General features: G+C 48.0%; 2 protein-coding genes across 2 annotated transcripts in view; one reads left to right on the top strand and one right to left on the bottom strand.

Moving 5' to 3' along the window:
- The window catches only part of LOC136577408 (uncharacterized), a 28,145-nt gene extending 15,330 nt beyond the window's left edge, over nt 1-12,815 (bottom strand). Inside the window, exons 1-5 of the mRNA XM_066577305.1 lie at nt 12,659-12,815; nt 9,692-10,036; nt 6,940-7,233; nt 6,011-6,115; nt 258-635 (exon numbers count right to left, since the gene is read on the bottom strand). Of these exons, the coding sequence (XP_066433402.1) occupies nt 258-635; nt 6,011-6,115; nt 6,940-7,233; nt 9,692-10,036; nt 12,659-12,815 (1,279 nt within the window). The remainder of the gene's footprint in view (nt 1-257; nt 636-6,010; nt 6,116-6,939; nt 7,234-9,691; nt 10,037-12,658) is intronic.
- Nucleotides 1-19,107, top strand: part of LOC136577984 (uncharacterized) — a 1,034,970-nt gene that overhangs the window by 708,574 nt on the left and 307,289 nt on the right. The gene's annotated exons all lie outside the window — the stretch shown is intronic.

Below are 19,107 nucleotides of genomic sequence, written 5' to 3'. Positions count from 1 at the left end.
CACAAGCACTACTCACCCATTAAATTAAATGGCCCCATAGTCCAGCTGCCCAGATCCCAGAAACTTCTGCAGCAGTAATGTGCCTTTCATTGTTGACATGACTGTTTCAGCCAATCACTGACAGTGATACTGTCATGAATGGCATTTAACTGCTGCAATAACATTTAATGGGTGTGTACTGCATAGTTTATCATTATTACATTCCCTGTAATGCCCAATTTTTGAGAAGTCTTGGAAAACTCCTTTGAGTATCTCACCATAAATGTCTTTGAGCTTGTGGGTTTCCTCTTCAGATTTCTTGTTGGTAATAAATCTGCAGGTCACAGTTGACCCCAGATGTCTGGATACTGAAGCAATGAAGGACAGTGTGGTGGTGATGTCATAACAAGACTTCCTCTTTTGGCTGGACACCTTCTCAGTTGACACCTTGTACTCCATGGACATTAGTGGTTGTCCTTCCTCGGCATCTCCCGAGTTCTCATCTGTGATCTCACATGTTGTGCCATCTTTGTGTTGGATGATCCATTGCACCTGGGTCTCCTGAGAACAGTTACAAGCAGTACAATACAGGGAGCTGTTCTCACCATCCATCATTTTGGTGCCATGAATTTTATTCACTAGAACTTCCGAGGATCCTGTATAGAATAAAGCAATTTTAATTTTGCAGGATGTTTGAACGCAAGAACTGACTTATATTGAAGTCTATGTCCACGCTACTTGCATAAAATACTATGGAACTGAAAGAATTCAAGTGCTTATTTCCATTACATAGCCACAGACCAGAGGCAGAGACATGCAAATTGTTCCATTCTGCACCTAGTGGTCTTCTCCCTGAAGTCCTCTCCGGTTTCTGCAGTGATCGGCTCTATAGCTCCTCCTCTCTGCTCTTAGCACTAGCTGTATTGGTCTCCTGATTGCATGCCACAGGCATTACTCAAACATTTCCAGCACACTAAGGGGCTACTACACGGTCCTTAGCTCCATCTGTTTCATGTATGAAGTTTCAAAGTGTGTTCCAGCCTCACCACAAGTCTCCAAATCTAAACTCATAGCATCATACAAGTGCATGATACTCTGAGTTTGGGTCCAGAGACCCATGGTTTGGCTAGGAAGCACTTTTCAACACAGTATGTGAAATAGACGGGGCTGAACATAGTGTGGTTAGCACCAAAGTGATCCCTTATAATTGTAACCTTACATTCCCTGTGAGCTCTCTAACATACCTCCCTGCGCCAGACTCTCCCCTCTCCAATCCGTCCTGAATGTGGCAACCGGGCTCATCTTCCTGTCCAGCCACTACACAAATGTCTCTGCCCTGTGCCAGTTACTGCACTGGCTGCCCGTTAAATACAGAATTCAATTCAAACTCACTACCTTCATTCACAAAGCCCTCCACAGCGCAGCACCACCCTACATTGCCTCCCTCATCTAAATCCACCAACCAGCCTGGGCTCTCTGCTCTGCTAACGAAATCAGATTAAGCGTCCCTTTAACTCAAAGTTCTCATTCCCACCTCTAAGATTTCTCCAGAGCAGCACCAGTCCTCCGGAACGCGCTACCCAAAACTATCCGGGCAATGCCTGACACACAGAACTTCAGGCATGCTTTAAAAAGAGGATTTTTGGTACTTACCATAAAATCTCTTTCTCGTCCCGTTCATTGGGGGACACAGCCAAGATCGTGGGTATAGCTACTGCCACTAGGAGGCGACACTAAGCAAAAAAAGTGTTAACTCCTCCTGCTAGCTATATCCCCTCTTGCCGACATTAGGCTAATCAGTTTGTTTGCCAGCAGTAGGAGCAGCCATGCAGGATCTGAAAATAACATGAAAACAGGCATAGCTGTTCGAACTGTAAACCAATGACAGCACCGTGTGCAACTTACAAGAACCAAGTTTCCGATCAGGATGTAACCTAAAACGTAATATGGGTGGGTGCTGTCCCCCCCAATGAACGAGTTGAGAAAGAGATTTTATGGTAAGTACTTCGGGATGAAGTTCCCACTCATCTGGATTGACTGCAATCGGCAATCCAATTGTCTACCCCCAGAATGTGTACTGCCGACAGTGCTGGGACATGTTTTTCGGCCCAAGCCAAGATTCCTTCCACTTCCTCCATGACCCTCCTGCTGCAGGTTCCGCCCTGATGATTTACATATGTGGCGGTCGTCACCTTGTTCGTCTAGACCCGGACTAGGTACCCGTCTGTTGGAGAGAGAAGTGTTGTAGTGACCGGAATATGGCCCGAAGTTCCAGGATGTTGATTGGTAGCAAGGCTTCCCGTCTGGTCCAGGTTCCCTGGGCCACCAGGTTTCATAGGGTACCCCCCCAGCCGGAGAGGCTGGCATCTGTGGTAAGAATCTGCCACTGGAGGGGTAGAAATGATCGGCCAATATGGACCTGGGGTGAGTCCAACCACCAACGTAGGGAGAGTTGTGTCTTCAGCGATATCCTGATCCGCTGATCGAGGGAAGTCACTGCCCTGTCCCACCTCGACAAGATAGTCCATTGAAGGGGGTCGGGAGTGGAACTGAGTGAATGGGACTGCCTCGAAAGCAGATATCATCAGTCCCAGCATCCTCAGTGGCGGATGGTCACTAAGCAATGTGTGCGCAAAGAGCGAACCTGCTTCTGGAGAAGGTGTCGCTTTGCTGCTGGGAGCAGTACCCGATTCTGGGCTGTGTTGAAGCGAAGCTCTAGGAATTCCATGCGCTGCGTCGGTGAGAGCGATGACTTCTGTCGGTTGATGATCCAGCCGAACCTGGATAGCGTGTCTATTGTGATGTGAAGACTCTCAATGTTGGCCTGCCAAGTTGGGGCTTTTATCATAATGTCGTTCAAATATGGAATATGGGAACTGCGCCATCCAAACCTTGCCAAACTGGGAAAGTCGTCCCCCCACCCTGATGGCAGTGGGTGGGGGCTGCCCTTCATGCGGACAACTTTGTGCGAGTGGTCCTAGTGGGCTGCGCCCTTGTGCGCCATGAAGGCCTAGTCTTGAATGATGGTCTTCTCTTCTGGTCCTGCTCCTGGGTTATCCTCTTATTCTCCAATCTGCGGGGACTAGACCGGCGAAAGGAACAAAATTGGAAACTGGTTCATCATAGGGTTATTGGTTGCCTTCGGCGGTTCTGCAGCAGGTGCAAGCTCTTTCCCCCTGTGGCTTCCGAAATAATTTCGTCCAACCTGGCTCTGAGGAGCCACAGACGTATGAAGGGAATGTTAGTCAGGGATCCCTTAGAGGATGCATCCGCATCCCAAGACTTCAACCACAAAGTTCGATGTGTGGCTACAGACGCCGCAGAAGCCCGAGCCATGAACCTAGCCGCATCCAAATAAGCTTCGCAGAGAAATCTACACGCCTCCAAAGAAGCTTCGCGGAGAAATCTACCCGCCTGCTCTATCTGGCGTGCAATCTCCGCAAGTTCTTCCGGTGAAGCCGTGATAGTATGCCTCTGCACAGCTGTTTAGACCAATCAGTTGTGGCCCTGCTAACCCAGGTCGAAACGAACATCGGCCTGAGTACCGATCCCACTGTCTCAAAGGATGATCCAGCCAGGGAGTCTAATTTCCTGTCGCGAGTATCCTGTAGGGATGAGGCGTCTGCCATAGGCAGCGTTGTGTGCTTTGCCAAGCGTGAAAGTGGCGGATCAACAGTCGGCGGTGACGCCCATTTTTTAACCAGATCTTCCAGAAAGGGATACATGACATCAAGACGCTTCGGTTTTACACAGAGCCTGTCCAGAAATTTCCATTCCTTGGCCAAAACCTCCTAAAAATCCTCATGTGGTGGAAATGTCCACGGGGACTGTCTAGGCTGCCGAAAGGAAAGACACGGCATTGGCACAGAGGGCGGCTGTTAGGGCAGCTGGAAGGTGTCCCTCACCTCTACTATCAGGCTGTCTACTATATCGGACAGGTTAGGGAGCTTCTCATCTTCAATGTCAGGGTCCGAAGGGGACTCCGACAGCTCCCCCTCAGCGCAGCTGTTCTCTCTGGAGGAAGGCAGCAAGGCCGCTCCAGGAGAATCTGCATGGTTCGGCGATGTCGGTGACCTGGAGGAGTCCCATGAACCGGATTGTCTAACGTGCTTCCGCGGCCTAGCGCAAGAGGAATCTCTCCTGACAGTGTCATCTCTGCCGGACGCATCTGGAGCAGGGATAGAGGCTCGGTCCAGCCTATCCAAAATAGCGCTAGACGCAAGGGTATGGTTTGATACTGCCTCTGCCAGGGAGCGGGCCCACTCTGGTTTTGTAGAAAGTGAGGGCTGAATGGGCGGGGAGCCTGTATTAGGTTGTACGGGCGCCTGTCTTGGAGGAATACAGTCAGCACAACATGGCTCAACCTGTCCACATGGAAACCTTGTTTTACAGCGAGAGCAAGCGTAGTGCGTCACTCTGGCTGCTCCCTGTCCGGACTCTTGAGTTCTGGAGTTGGACATGGTGCTGGGATATAGCCGGGTTGCAACCTGCCTGCTGGAAAAAACTGCAGGGGGGATACAGTAGCAGGGGAGCTGGTCACCAGGGCAGCGCTTACCCGGTCCAGAGGAGGTCTGGGGAGCCGAGGACTGTGTCCAACTCTTGCTGGGGAGAAGTGTGTAGAACTACAGGTCCCAGCGTGGAGAAGATGGACGCTCTGGGTAGCAGAGGGGCGGGCCAAATTGTAGAGCCAATGAGTGCTGCAGACCGTTGGCACGCTGCGCTGTGATAGGCCAGGGGAGCCGGCTCTAACCTAGTCACCATCACCCCCTAGCCAAAGGGGAGGACGTGACTAGGTAGGCCCGGAGTCGGGGGCTAAATTTTGGTGCTCGCAGTAGCAGCGTTGGATGTCACGAGGATCAGCAGAGGGCGAGCGACGGAACAGCACTACTTGAGCCCTCATCTCCTCCAGGGCAATTGGAACGGAGCTCGGAGGAAGAAGGCCACGTTCTTTAGTGGAACGCAAGGCCACAACCCGTGGAACGCAAGGCTGCGGTCTGTACAGCGCTACTAAAGCCCCCATCTCCTCCAGGGCAAGCAGAACAGAGCTCAGAAGGAGGAGGCCGCGGTCTCGAGCAAATGCAAGGCCATGGCCTGTACAGCCCGCGGTCCGTGAGCAGGGAGGGCGGGGGGCCGTGTGCAGAAACGCTGCGGCTATGGAGGCAAAAACCAAAGCTCTCCCGGCAGGAGGCACGGAGCAGCCTGCTACCCGGATCCCGGGGAACACTGAAAGGCAAGTCAGGGTTTGGGGAGCCCATAAGAGATAATAAGCGCCCATCCATGGCTGGGTAAGGAGAAGAAAGAGGGGTCTCACAGAACAGGGTGCAGCAGCACCCTGATTCAGTATACCCGTGAGAGAACCCGCAAACTCACAGTGACGCATGGGATAAGAGCATGGCATGGAAAATAAATAAAGGTGTATACTTACATCTTGACTGAGTTATGGTGGCTCCCCAGTTCCAGCAGAGCTACGTCCCCGCTATCGCCTTCCCTTGAAAGGAAAGGGGATGTTAGACCAACTGATAGCGAGGGGGCTCTATGGCTGGCGGGTCACATTCAGGTTGGGGTCCCGAGTGTGCCTCCTTGTCTTCTGAGGGACCGGGCAGACATAGGATTAGTTCTCCTCTGTTCACCCTCCTCGGTGGGTTAACAGGGATAGTCCTGCCTTCCCTGTTATTCCCTGGTCTTCCGGAAAAAAGAAAAAGAAAAAGGCCTCTGCAGACAAGCCTCCTACGATACTAAGCTAAAAACTGGTTAGCCTGATGTCGGCAGGAGGGGATATAGCTTAGTGTCGCCTCCTATGGCAGTAGCTATACCCACGGTCTTGGCTGTGTCCCCCCATGACACGAGCGGAAACCACACCTCTTCAGGGAGGCATACTATACCCCCTAAACCAAGTTGGACCCTCACCCCCACTGTTTCCATCAAATGATTACTACATGTAACCATGGTTTTGTTTCTGTTTCCCCTGTCTTGTCAGCGCTGCGTAATATCTTGGCGCCATATAAATAAAGATTATTATTATTATTATTACCTGATCTCCTCTTGTATAAAACTGCAGCAATGACCGATACAATGATTAATATGACGACTACCGCAATCACACCCACAACCAGGCCAATGTTATCACTGCCATCGTCTGGAGAAAATAAAAAGATAAAACTTAATATACAATCCTACATTAAACTTATTTGGACTATTTTGTATATTGTTAGTCTGGTCATGTCTACAGAACACTGAATGCAGTGGTGATCGTGGTGGGCTACAGCGTGTGTTAAGTGTCGGTTAGCATTGGCATAGTGTTCTGGGTGTCTACCGGCTGGAAATAGGAGTATGTGGGAATAGGATTTTTTAATTTTATAACAAGTTTTATTTGTGTATCTCATGGATGCGTATTGTCCTGGCAGCAAAAGTTAAAAAAAAACTGAGTAGAACAAAATTCTAAGGCCGCCTGCAGACGGGGGGAAATCCCGCGGCGGGATTTCCGCCACTGAAAGTCTGCATAGGAGTGCATTACAATACGCACTCCTATGCAGACGGCCGCGGTTTGGCTGCGCGAAATCTCGCGCGACAAACAAACCGCGGCATGTCCTATTTTTGTGCGAGGCTCGCAGAGCCTCACACAGCTACGTCACTCACCCGGCCGCCGGCTCCGGTCTGCGCATGCGCCGGCTGCTCGGCAGCCGGCACATGAAAGAGCCGGGGCCGCCGGGCGCGGGTGAGTACGCGCTCGTTCCTGCAGGTGCTCGGGTCGGGTCCCGCGGCGAGAATTCTAGCCGCCGGATCCGACCTGCTCGTCTGCAGGCGGCCTAAGGCTTATGTGAAAAAAACAAACAAAAAAAAACAAACAAAGAACCCTGTGCTACGAATCTGTCAAAATGGAAACTGGCCATGCCTGCTGTTTTATTCTGACATTTTTCAACAAAAATCATTCTGACGAGAGCTTTAGCGTTAGGATCTCACCCTTATATACGAGCTGGATGTCTTGTAGCAGGGGTTCAGTGAGGGACTCATGGCGCACTCTGCAGGACAAGGACTTTGGTTTCTCTGTAGACGGTAATATCACCGAGCTATTAATGGAGAAGGTTTTATCACCATTCCTCTGAGGAGAGGACAGAACCGAGCCGTTCATTACCGCCCCGTCCTTAATCAGCTCCACGGTGATCTGTATGGGGTAAAACCCAGTCACGGAGCACAAGATCTTGTCCTGCTCATTACCCACAGTCATTTTATCAAGAGCCGAGATGGTCGGACGAGCTGTAGGGAAAAGAGACATAGAATGAAGGATCACTACACTGTAAATATCATAGTCATATGGATGATATCGGAACTGGAGCAATGCCCCATATACACAGGCTGAGAATTGGACCGCTATAAAGAGTGCTGATCAAAGTACAGTGATACCTCGGGTTATGAGTGCCTTGGCTTGCGAGTTTTTTGACTTGCGAGCAGGCTCTCTCCCGAATTTTTGCTCTGATTTACGAGCAAAAATTTAGGGTACGAGCCTGCTTGCAAGCCAAAAAAACTTGCAAGCCAAGGCTCAGGGGGAAGTCTATACTCACATGTCGCCCTCCCGATGATCTGCGGTGCGGCTGCAGGCCGTTGCTCCCTTCCCCATGCTGACTGAGCATTGCTTTTTGAATGTGTTGCTTGAATGCCCCGCCTCCAGCAAGCTAATGCTCTGATTGGTTAACTCAGCACGGCATTAGCCAATGAAAGCTGGCGCTGGGTTAACCATTCACAGCTATTCAATGACATCATAGAATGGCTGTGATTGGTTAACTCAGAGCCAGCTTTCATTGGCTGACGCCGCTCTGAGTTAACCAATCAGAGCATTAGCTTGCTGGAGGCAGGGAATTTAAGCCTCGCATCCAGAAAGCAATGCTCTGTTGGCGTTAAAGAGGGAGCGACAGCCTGCAGCCGCGCTGCAGATCATCGCAGAACGCCGCGGGAGGAGAGTATTGATCTTTATTTATTGTTTTAATACAAGTAGTTAGTTTCCCCATTTAAATGCATTGGAACGCATAAATGGCGTTTCAAGGCATTTCAATGGGGAAAAGTGCTTTGACATACGAGTTTTTTGCCTTACGAGCTCCGTCTCGGAACGAATTAAACTTGTATGTCAAGGCACCACTGTATGTCAACTGATGCTCATTCAATGCTCTTCATACACGGCAGAAGAAAGGCTTATGGGGCAAAGGATTGTGAAGGCCTTATATACAGGTGAGTGCCATTTGTGAAAAACTGACCGATTTGACTGCAAGTGTGTGTTACATAAAATTGTGTTCAGCTTTTGTGTTTTTAAAGTGCGAGTTACTTCCTGTGCAGTCTTTTTTTTTTTGTGAAAAACAAACACGGAAGATGGCTCAAATGATGCAATATAAAACTCCCAATAAAGTCAATGGGTTTGGGGGGGCAAAATAAACAAATCGAAGGCAAGCATGTCCTTTTTGAATTCAATGGGCAATTCTGTTCCAAGGACATGCTGCGATTAGTATTATTTTTTTTAAATTTTACACGGACCTTTTAGTCCGTGAAAAATATTGAATATGTCAATACAACTTTTGGGGCTTATTTACCAATACGGTCTAAAAGTAGTCTAAGTTTAGACCACCTTTCAGTTTATGCCTAAAATAGCATCAAAAGTTTGGCACAATTATCCACTCTTTTTGGAGCAATTTAAGCCATGCCCCTTTTCCGAAGAAATTTACCTTTGTTGGACACAGCTCGAAAAAAAAAGTGTCTGAAAGGGTTTAAACCACATATTACATATGCACAAAGCATGCTTGACAGTTGTCTTAATTAGTGCAAGAAAATGATCAAATTTTCCATAGTAAATAAGCCCCATTGACTTTAATAGGTTCACATTGTTGGTTTCAAACTGAGACAGAACCTGGACGTTAACCTCTTAGAGACAGCCCTAAAGTGTTTTTATGTCCTGTGGCTGCCGAACATGTATGAAGGGAGATCACATGGTGATCCCCTGGCATACATCGCAGGTGTTGGCTGTTTCTTACAGCTGACACCCAGTGGCAACAGCTCCAGATCCGCCGTACCGCTCATCGGGGCTGTTTACCCTTAAAATGCTGCTGCCAAGCTCTGTCACTAAGGGGTTAAAATAGTCCATGTGAAAAAGTCTTAATACAATTGTTCTTCCCCACAGAGCAGTCATTGGTCAGCTGTACATCTTTGTTCACATGAGAAGATGTACAGCCCAACAGCAAGCCATTTCATGCTTGCTGTTTGGTGGCTTATCTTTTGCTTGCTTACAAAGACTGAATATTAGCGGAATGATCTTTAGGGCGAACTAAAATGTGACTTAAAATGTTTTAAATGTCCCCCAAAAAACCTTTAGGAGCTTAAAATAGTGCAAAATAGGGCAAAAAAAAGGAACAATTTATTATGGAAGCTACAGGCAGCCACATGCTGTTTACAGCCAACCACGGGCTTCAGGGGCCATGGAAGAATGAAGACTGATTGGCTGAGTGGTTTTGCGCCCAACATGTGACCACCTGCTGCTTCTTCCTGGTTCAGCGTGGCAGGGCTGCAGCGCTGATGGGGACCCGCAGGAATAGGCAAGTTTTTTCCATTTCATATTATTTTGAGCCCGTCAATCTTTTTAAAGTCTCGGAATCCCCGTTCAGGTAGTACATGGTCATGGTGCTCACATAGCTCAGCAGTTTTCAGGGCTTGTTAGGCAGCGTGGCATACATACCATAAACCGTAAGGTTAACCTCCTTGTGACTCCTCTCAGGGCTGCAGATGACTGTACACTTATAAGTCCCAATGTCGCCAATAGATGCATTATGGATGTATAAATCCGCAGCCCCGTCTTTGATGTTCTTTTCATCGATATATTTCCTTGGTTGTTTTTCAAGGCCCTTGCTGTCGTACCGTACGATCACATTTCCCTCAAACTCCCACACGATGGCGAGATACTGCTGGGTTATTCCACTGCTGCACTCCTTGAATGTGCAAGGTATGAGGACATTAGCTCCCAGCTCCGCTTTTGGGGATGTTGGAGCGTAGACTTGTAAGGCGGATCCAGTAGATGGGAAGACTAAAACATACACAGTATTACATAGGCTTTATATGATACCACTATAGCAAGACAACTGTAATGAAAGACATTTCCAACCAAGGACATCAGTTCTACAGGATAGGTGATGAGGTATGATCACTGGGGCTACATTGCTGCAAGCCAATCATTTGTACGTGAGGTTGAGGAGAGGCAGCAACTCCAGCTTTTGGTCTTTGCACAATTGTGATGAGACGTCTGAATGGAGTGGTGGTGGAGTGTGTATACTGCTGCTCCAAGTAATGGGGCTGATGGAGATATAACTAGACATTCCCAGCGCTAGGGGTAGTGGGGTTGAGACCGTCCTTGAGGAATCCGGGTCAGCTGCCTGGTCTGACGGTGGGATGTAGGCCTCGTTCTCAGGGGGCATGGCCTGCGGCACTTGTCAGCAATTATGCTGATGAAGTCATGGCCGCCTCCTTTGGTGAGGTGCCATCCAGTGAGCGGGCCTGCAAGCATAGGAGAGGGGGAAGCCGCACCACCTATAGGGGCGTCGAAGCACTGGGTCCGGTGGCAGCGGGAGGAAGCTTTGATGGCGAGGAGTGGTGGGGGATCATCTGCCGGGAAGGGTGGTGTTACAAGTGGTCTAGGGCTCCCACACATGGCGATATCAGGTTGGGGTGCCTATTCTGGCTAGTCAGTGGATGACAACTGCCTCTGGGGGGATGGTAGCCATACAAACTGAGAAGGATGTGGGCATGGTTCGTTTAGACGATAAAAGTTGAGGGACAGTTGGGGCGCATTTAAAAAAAGGAAGTTAAAGAAAAAAAATACCGCACGATGTGGAGTTTTATTTCCATTCCTTTGGCAAAATGTAATTTGGATAAAGGAAAACGAATGGATTTGAATAAGAAGGAATAAAAAAAACAAACACAATGGTGTTTGAGCCTTCCAACCTTTATTAATTGGTTTAAAGCTTTCACAATTTTGGCCAGCTTTATCGGTGAGAAAGCGCCAGAGAAGCGTTCAGGCCTTTTTTGTTACCTGTATGCCATAGGTGAGGCGTATCGGATGTAGGGCAGACAGATATGGCTAAGGTATGACAAGCAATTCCGTCAACGAAAGGCAGTGAGACCTAGCATTAACTGGGACCATAAGGACATTAGTCAATGGTTAAAAGTGATGGCGTCTGTTCGTTACAGGCATCCCTTTCAGGGCTCTGCCGACACAGTCAGAAGTAGCAGTAATACGCACCAGTAAGGGCTGTCAACGGGAAAAAGAGCTGGGAATGTGTTGGCAGTTCAATGAAGTAAAGTGCAAATTTGAAGCCATGTGCAGATTCAAGTACGTCTGCTCTGTACGCGATGGCACTTCGCACAGTTCTTCCCACTGTTTTAAGCAAGAAAAAGGAAAAAAGCGCAGCAAAAGGGAAGACTCCAATGAGTTTTCAAAGGATAGTCCCTTATCTAAGTAGGTACCCAAAGTTAGAAAAAGTGCAGTTTGCGGGTTGTAGGATCCCTCCTCCGGGGCACCAGGTCCCTTTTTTTCGGTTAAGAATTTGAAATCAGCCTTACAGCATGAGGGGATTGAGGTAAAAATTACAAAAGAAGGTTAGGCTGGGATGTATGGCGGGCCTTTCTTTGGGTGACCCTCATTTGGGTGACCCTGTTGGGGGTTGTGCAAAAAAAACTAACAAAAAAAACAATAAATTTCAGCAGATTCATTATTTATTGCACCTAAAAACTGTGTCAGTGAATGATGGTATAGACCCTGAACCTTGCTCAGTGGTTTATAGTAATTTGACACGGCGGTAAAATAGGTACATGCGTATAGAAGAGGGGCGTTGTTAGCAAAAAACAGATATTGAATCAGCTTTTAGTTTGCTTCCCATTCATCCTTAAGGCATGCGATTGTTGGGATGTTATTGGGACGGTTTGTTTTTTATTGATAGCTGTTGGACTATGGGCCATTTGATTTCTTGTGCCCATTTTGAAACTTTTTCACTACGGCAAGTTTGGTAAAGGAACAAAGAATTACTTTGGATAAGGTACGGAGATTTATATTTCAGGGTTTTGGTTAAGTTGGGCCCATTATCGCAACATGTGGATGGATCTTTTCTATCCAGATATCAATTTAGAGAAGTGCTCAATAAGGTTTTGGGGCCTTTGGATTTAAAAAAATAATAAATAAAAATCGGGGTATTCTTCCCATTTCTTCAGGATTGGGGCGGCAACAGAGGCGGCTGCGCGGGGTTTGAGTCCAGCAGTTCAAAAAATTAGGCGGTAGGTGTCCAGTCATTTTAGGTTATATGTGTGACTGGAGGGGGTCAGGGGTTTGGATTGGTATAATTATTCACCCTGAATAAAGGAAAGGGGATGGTTTAGGTAATGGGGGATGTCTGGTTAACTATTTTGTGGGGATTGTTCCTCATTGTTTTGTTTTAACAGGACACGACGCAGCATTAGTTTGGATCTCGGGGGATTAGTTTGTCTTTTGGGCTGCCAACATGATGGGCATCAGCTGGGCATTTCCAGGACTGATGCGATTATCCTCTGGCTGGGATTCAGAGGCATGGCGTGGGGGAGGGTCCTGCGAGAGGTAATGCGTTTTGCAGGTCTGGATAGGGCCCCCGACATTTTAGTTCTGCATGTTGGGGGTAATGACCTGGGTGGTTGTCCAGTAAGGGAGTTGTGTACGGACGTCCAACACGACTGAGGTTGAGCAGGTTGTTTCCAGGCAAGGCGATAGTGTGGTCCGAGATGCTCCCTAGAAAGTCGTAGAGGATGGCTAGGTCAGTTAAGAAGATTAATAAGGCCAGCATAAAGATTAATAGGTAGGTATTGGCTTTTGTAGCTAGAAATAGGGGGGTCAATGTGAGGCATGTTAACTTGGAGGGAGGGGGGTAACTGGTTAAGGAATGGGGTTCATGTAAATGATATAGGTATGGATATGTGGACATTAGCAATACAGGAGATTATTAAGAGAGCACTTGTGGGGTTTTGCGCAGACTTAGGTCTTAAGTTGTGCTGGCTGTGGCGGGTCTTAGGAGGCAGATTTTTATATTGGGTAGAGGGAGTTTGGCGAGTACAGACTCACTTTTAAGACTTCCTACCCATTTTATTTCAGTGTGGGTGGGTCTGGTGCTTTAGGTAAGGCAAGGGGGGGGGGGGGGGGCGGCTAGTGGTGTCACTAAACCAGGTGTACAATCGGAGGCAAAGTTGAGTTTTATGTGTTTAAGCACCGGACCTTTGTGGCTCCAAGGACCTCCTATCCGTATATAAAAGTGTTTTGGTATGTTTGTTTAAATAAAATGGCTGCTGTGACCAAAATATCCAAAAGTAATAGGGTCTTAGGCCTCATGTCCACGGGGAAATTTGGGCCCGCACGGATGCTCCATGCAGAATCCTGCTGCGGCTCCCACCTTTCCCGCAGACATGAGGCCACAAAATCAGAAATACTCACCTGTCCGGATGCAGCGGATCTCCCCTCCGTCACGGCCGGATCATCTTTCTTCATGCTCCGTGCACAGTTTGTTTTTATTTGAATGCCTGCTTTCCCGCGGCACAGCAGAAATACTGCAGCGGATGTGCCGCAGGACCGGATGGCTTCCATAGGCATCAATGGAAGCCGGGGGAGACCCGCACCAAAATGGAGCATGCTGCGGGTGTTTTCCCGCACGCGTGATCCGCGCCTCAGGGGAAAATGACATCTGCAGGTATTTAATTACCTGCGGGTGTCCAATGCATCCCTATGGGGCGCGGATCATGCGTGCGGGTGATCCGCTGCGGATATTTCCCCATGAACATGAGGCATTAGCGTATTTATTTATCTAGCATACCCGGGTCATGGGAGGGGAATACAGCTAGGACTTTTTTTTTTTTAAACAAAGACAGGATGAGCCTACATTAATACACTGACCCACTGATTAATAACTTCACTAGTATACTGACAGATCATACTACCCTAAGGGCTTATTCACACAGACAAGAACCTTGCATTGCGGGATGCACAAACCTCACACAAATATGAACTCAATTCTTTTGAATGGACTTCACATGAACAATTTTTTCCTCTTACAGCATCGTCGCATATTCTATCATTGGGCATACATGCAAAATGCCTCGCTCATTGTTTTCAATGGATCCTTAAAAGACACTCAGATGCCGTGTGAGGTGCATGTGAATGTGCAGTTTCCCATTTAAAATCAATCAGCGTGAAAAATGCACATTGGCAAGCACAATACCGGGGGGAGTTTCTCGGCTTGATATTGCACTCGCCCGTGTGAATGTAGCCTACCACTACACCGACTGATCACACTTTACTAACTCCTTTAATATACTGATCACACTACACCAAGTCCGGATTCACACAAGTGCGAGGGTATTTGTGAGTTTTTGTGGAATGAAAGCTGTGTATTTCTGTACAACTATTTTTTGTATGTGCACGTTGTGCACAATTGCGTGTGCATCCCCCCCCCCCCCCCAAAAAAAAAAAACGCACAAATGTTCCCAGCCAGAAATAGCCAAATTCTTTGAGTGTTAGATGCATTTTTTCTAACAGGTATATAGAGCTCACAGCGCTTTTGGGCACAACACAATTCCGCATGCAAAATACTTGCTTGTGAACGAAGCCATTGAAATCAATGGGTTCCCATTTCAGCATATCACACATGCAAACATTTCATGCACAAATCCGCCCATGTGAATCTGTTCCAACAGCTGCACCATCTATGCTAACATCGATCACTGTATTTTTCTCCTTTTTGGACACAATTCTCTTATCAGCCCTCTCTCTCCAACCGCCATTAACACGCTGCGGTGGTTGGAGAGCTCACATTGTAAATAGCGCAAACTTGGACCGTTGCGCTCTGACTGGTCAGTCAGTGCTGAATGACCAATCACAGCGATTGTTGGAGCAGGACAGCTGTGATTAGTGCCCCAGTGGATAGTAGCGATAGGCAGCTAGATATGTTAGCAGCCATTAGTGTCTCTGTGATCTTCATCGTGGCCAGACTTTAAACATTGAACATAAGTTTATGTCCTGCTGCGCTAAGTAGCATGCGCCCATGATGTAAACTTGAATCCTGTGGCGTAAAGGTGTTAAAGACAATGTATCTTCTCTCCAGACAGCTCTGTTTTATTAAATACTTGAATTTGTCAAGATATCACAATTCTGGATCACCTTAGCGCCGTGTAAGGGCTTATTCACACGGCGATTTTCACATTCCTGGGCCTTATGTAGTTGCAACAGGCTGCACACAGACCACACCTGAGCCATTATTCACTATACACTCACCAATATTTATCCATGAACTGTAGAACAAGTTGGGCGAGCGCAAAAAATGGAAAAAGAAGAGCCCACGTGGAGGACAACGTGTGATCGATTTTTCACGGATCACCACTAAACAATGCTAGGAAAAAAAACTGGTCAGCTTTACTTTTTTTTTTTTGCACACCTGAAGAAATGTGCTGCACACAGACATAATAAATGGACACGTAATGCATGTGGATTCAGCATGGGCGTGCAGATGGATTACAATTGGTCTGTTTTTCACAGATCAAAAATCAGACACACCGGTGTGAATAAACCCTGAGGAACAAGACAAAGTAGAAGTACAAGATGCTCCAGAATTGTTGGGTTATTGGGAATACTAGCATTTACTAAAACAGACGTCCATTGTAGACTCCGACCGCACACAGACTGAAAAAACGCCGAGTTAATTTGTGCAGTAAAGAGCAGAAAAGGAGGGATCAAAAATAAATTTTTAAGCTTAGCAGCCAAAAGGCACCTACATGATTATTAGGGTCTGAAGTACCGTGCCGAGCATTGGTCTCAACATATTCATTATAGTCTGACACTACCCGCTCTGTAAAGAAAACCTCCGTCACCACCTCATCAGCCAGGATTACAATGAAATGTAACACCTATATGTAGATAATACAGGACCCATCACTCACAGTAGGTGATGGTCACAGCTAACCTCCTCCCCTCCCTGCACAGGTTGCAGAGCAGGTCTACAACTGGACTGTACATTTACCTATTTTTCACTCTATAAGGCTTAATGTCCACGGGTGGGGAAGCAGGAGTTTTTAAAAAAAAAAAAAAAAACACAACTCCACTGCACATGTGCTGTAGTGCGCCGGACGGCGCTTCTGCACACATCCACAGTGAAGAAAACGAAGACTTGGACAGGTAAGCAGAAGACGCGCAGCGTCCTCGGCCACGGGCAGGGTCGGATTCAGATATGTGCTCCCGAATGTGAAATCCGATCTGCCCATGGACATGAGGCCTAAGACACACAGGATAACGCGTACCCAGGTTTTAGAGGAGGAAAGAAAACAGGAGAACAAAAAAAGGAAAAAGAAAACCTGGCAAACATGGTATGCAATGTTTCCCATTGAAAGCAATGGGAAACACTTGCTTATCCGCTGATAAGCATGAAAGAAGCACCAGAGGATCACAATTTCACTTAAGTGATGCATGAACGTCGCCTCACATCTGTGGTTAAAAATGCATGTTAAGGGCGCCCACCCACTTGCGTTTTTTTACCTGCGTTTGCGTTTTGCGTTTTTCCTGCACAGGCATAGAGATAACATGTGTTCCTGTCCACTGGCGTTTTGCGTTGCGTTGCGTTTTTTAACATAGGAACTGTCAGTTGCATATGTGTCCTTATTTTTCTCCTAATGCACCCATGAAAGTCAATGGAAAAGCCGCGAAAACGCCGCGAAAACGCGGCGTTTTTCACGCACGAAAATCGCAAACGCCAGTGGGTGGGCGCCCTAAGTGTGATATCAGGCGGCCCAATATTGCACTCACTAATGTAAGGCAGGAGGGAAAGCCTCATGGGATCTGGGAGCTTTATGTACATGATGGATGGATGATATGTCACCTTCTATGGAGCCTCATGGGATCTGGGAGCTTTATGTACATGATGGATGGATGATATGTCACCCTCTATGGAGCCTCATGGGATCTGGGAGCTTTATGTACATGATGGATGGATGATATATCACCCTCTATGGAGCCTCATGGGATCTGGGAGCTTTATGTACATGATAGATGGATGATATGTCACCCTCTATGGAGCCTCATGGGATCTGGGAGCTTTATGTACATGATGGATGGATGATATGTCACCCTCTATGGAGCCTCATGGGATCTGGGAGCTTTATGTACATGATGGATGGATGATATGTCACCTTCTATGGAGCCTCATGGGATCTGAGAGCTTTATGTACATGATGGATGGATGATATGTCACTCTCTATGGAGCCTCATGGGATCTGGGAGCTTTATGTACATGATGAATGGATGATATGTCACCTTCTATGGAGGAGGTTTTCTGGTTAACCATGATATGTTACAAAGGTCATTACTGGGTCAGATGAGATGGCAGACAGTGAGTTCTGCCCAGTGATGGACTGGTTGGCAGCAGCAAATGACTGGCTGAAGAAAAATGGCAGGAAATGCCTGTGGTTGTCAGGCAGAATCTGGTGGCCTGACAGTGGCTGGTGATTGGTCCAGAGGAACAAGCTGAGAGGAGCAGCAGCGAGATATGGAGGTGCAGAGATGTGGGCCATCATCATCTGGAAAGGAAGCAGCAAGCAGCATCCCGGTGACAGCTCCCTGTTCCTGTCAGCTCCCGTCACAATTCCTGTCAGCTCCCCTCACAATTCCTGTCACAGCTTCAGATCCTCTGTGAAGATGGAGGACCTTCTGCAGCGGCTGGTTGTCGGCGTGTATGAAGCGGACGGTGAGGAATAGCTGCGCAGATGTCTGGAATCCCCTGCGCTTCAGATTAGGACTTGTCAGCAGCGCCGGCCAGGAGGAGCTGCAGAGGACATTGTGTGATCACTTGTATCAGAGGAGGACTTGTCAGTAGAAAACCACCAGCGAAGCAAACGCAGGGGCTGCCTTTACCTTCATCCGTTCGGAGGCGACTGTAACCTGGCAGTGGGAACAGTGCCCAGCAGATGCCAACACCAGCAGGAACAGTGCCCAGCAGATGCCAACACCAGCAGGAACAGTGCCCAGCAGTTGCCAACACCAACAGGAACAGTGCTCAGCAGATGACAACAGCAAGTCCTGTACTGTTGCAGGTTCAGGGTACAGGTGAAGCTCTACAAGATGATGACGGCCCCTCTCCCAAGTCCTGTGCTGCTGCACATACAGGGTACAGGTGAAGCTCTACAAGATGGCGACGGCCCCTCTGCCAAGTCCTGTGCTGCTGTAATGGCAGGGTACAGGTGAAGCTCTACAAGTGGTGAGACCCCCGGTAACCAGGTGGTACCCCCTGGTTACTGGCACCTGTGTATAGAAGGATTTAGCTTGTGTACCAGTTGGGAGCGATTTCGCACAGCGGTTTTTGTGTTCGGTTTTTTGGCGGGCCGGAACCAGGAGTGGGTCCATTATGGGGAAGACGTGTGAATCTTCCCATTGTACTTTCTGCTCCTGGCTCACAAGGTGCTGGGCATCGGGGTCGTCGTCTGAGCGCCCCTTAAGGTAGATTGGTCAGTTTTAAATGTGTTAGTGTTAACCCTTACTAGGCTGTAAGGAAAGAGCGAGTCAGGGTGATGATGGGGAATGTATGTCTGCTTAACAGTTGTGTTTTATTAATGGTATCATCTCTGAGCTGAGGTAGCTGAGCTCTGAGGTAACTGAGCACTGAGGTAACTGAGCGCTGCAGGAGACTGTTCTGAGGTAACTGTCCACTGTCAGCTCTGAGGTAACCACTGCTTGGTATCTGTCAGCTGCGAGATAACTGACCACTGTATGCAGGCAGTCAGCTGTGAGGTAACCACTGTATGGAGACTGTCAGCTATGAGGTAACCACTGTATGGAGACTGTCAGCTGTGAGGTAACCACTGTATGGAGACTGTCAGCTGTGAGGTAACCACTGTATGCAGACTGTCAGCTGTGAGGTAACCACTGTATGCAGGCAGTCAGCTGTGAGGTAACCACTGTATGCAGGCAGTCAGCTGTGAGGTAACCACTGTATGCAGACTGTCAGCTGTGAGGTAACCACTGTATGCAGACTGTCAGCTGTGAGGTAACCACTGTATGCAGACTGTCGGCTCTGAGGTAACCACTGTATGCAGACTGTCGGCTGTGAG

The sequence above is a fragment of the Eleutherodactylus coqui genome, chromosome 8, assembly GCF_035609145.1.
Source record: "Eleutherodactylus coqui strain aEleCoq1 chromosome 8, aEleCoq1.hap1, whole genome shotgun sequence".
Taxonomy (NCBI): Eukaryota; Metazoa; Chordata; class Amphibia; order Anura; family Eleutherodactylidae; genus Eleutherodactylus; species Eleutherodactylus coqui.
This window is presented reverse-complemented; position numbering and strand designations above follow the sequence as displayed.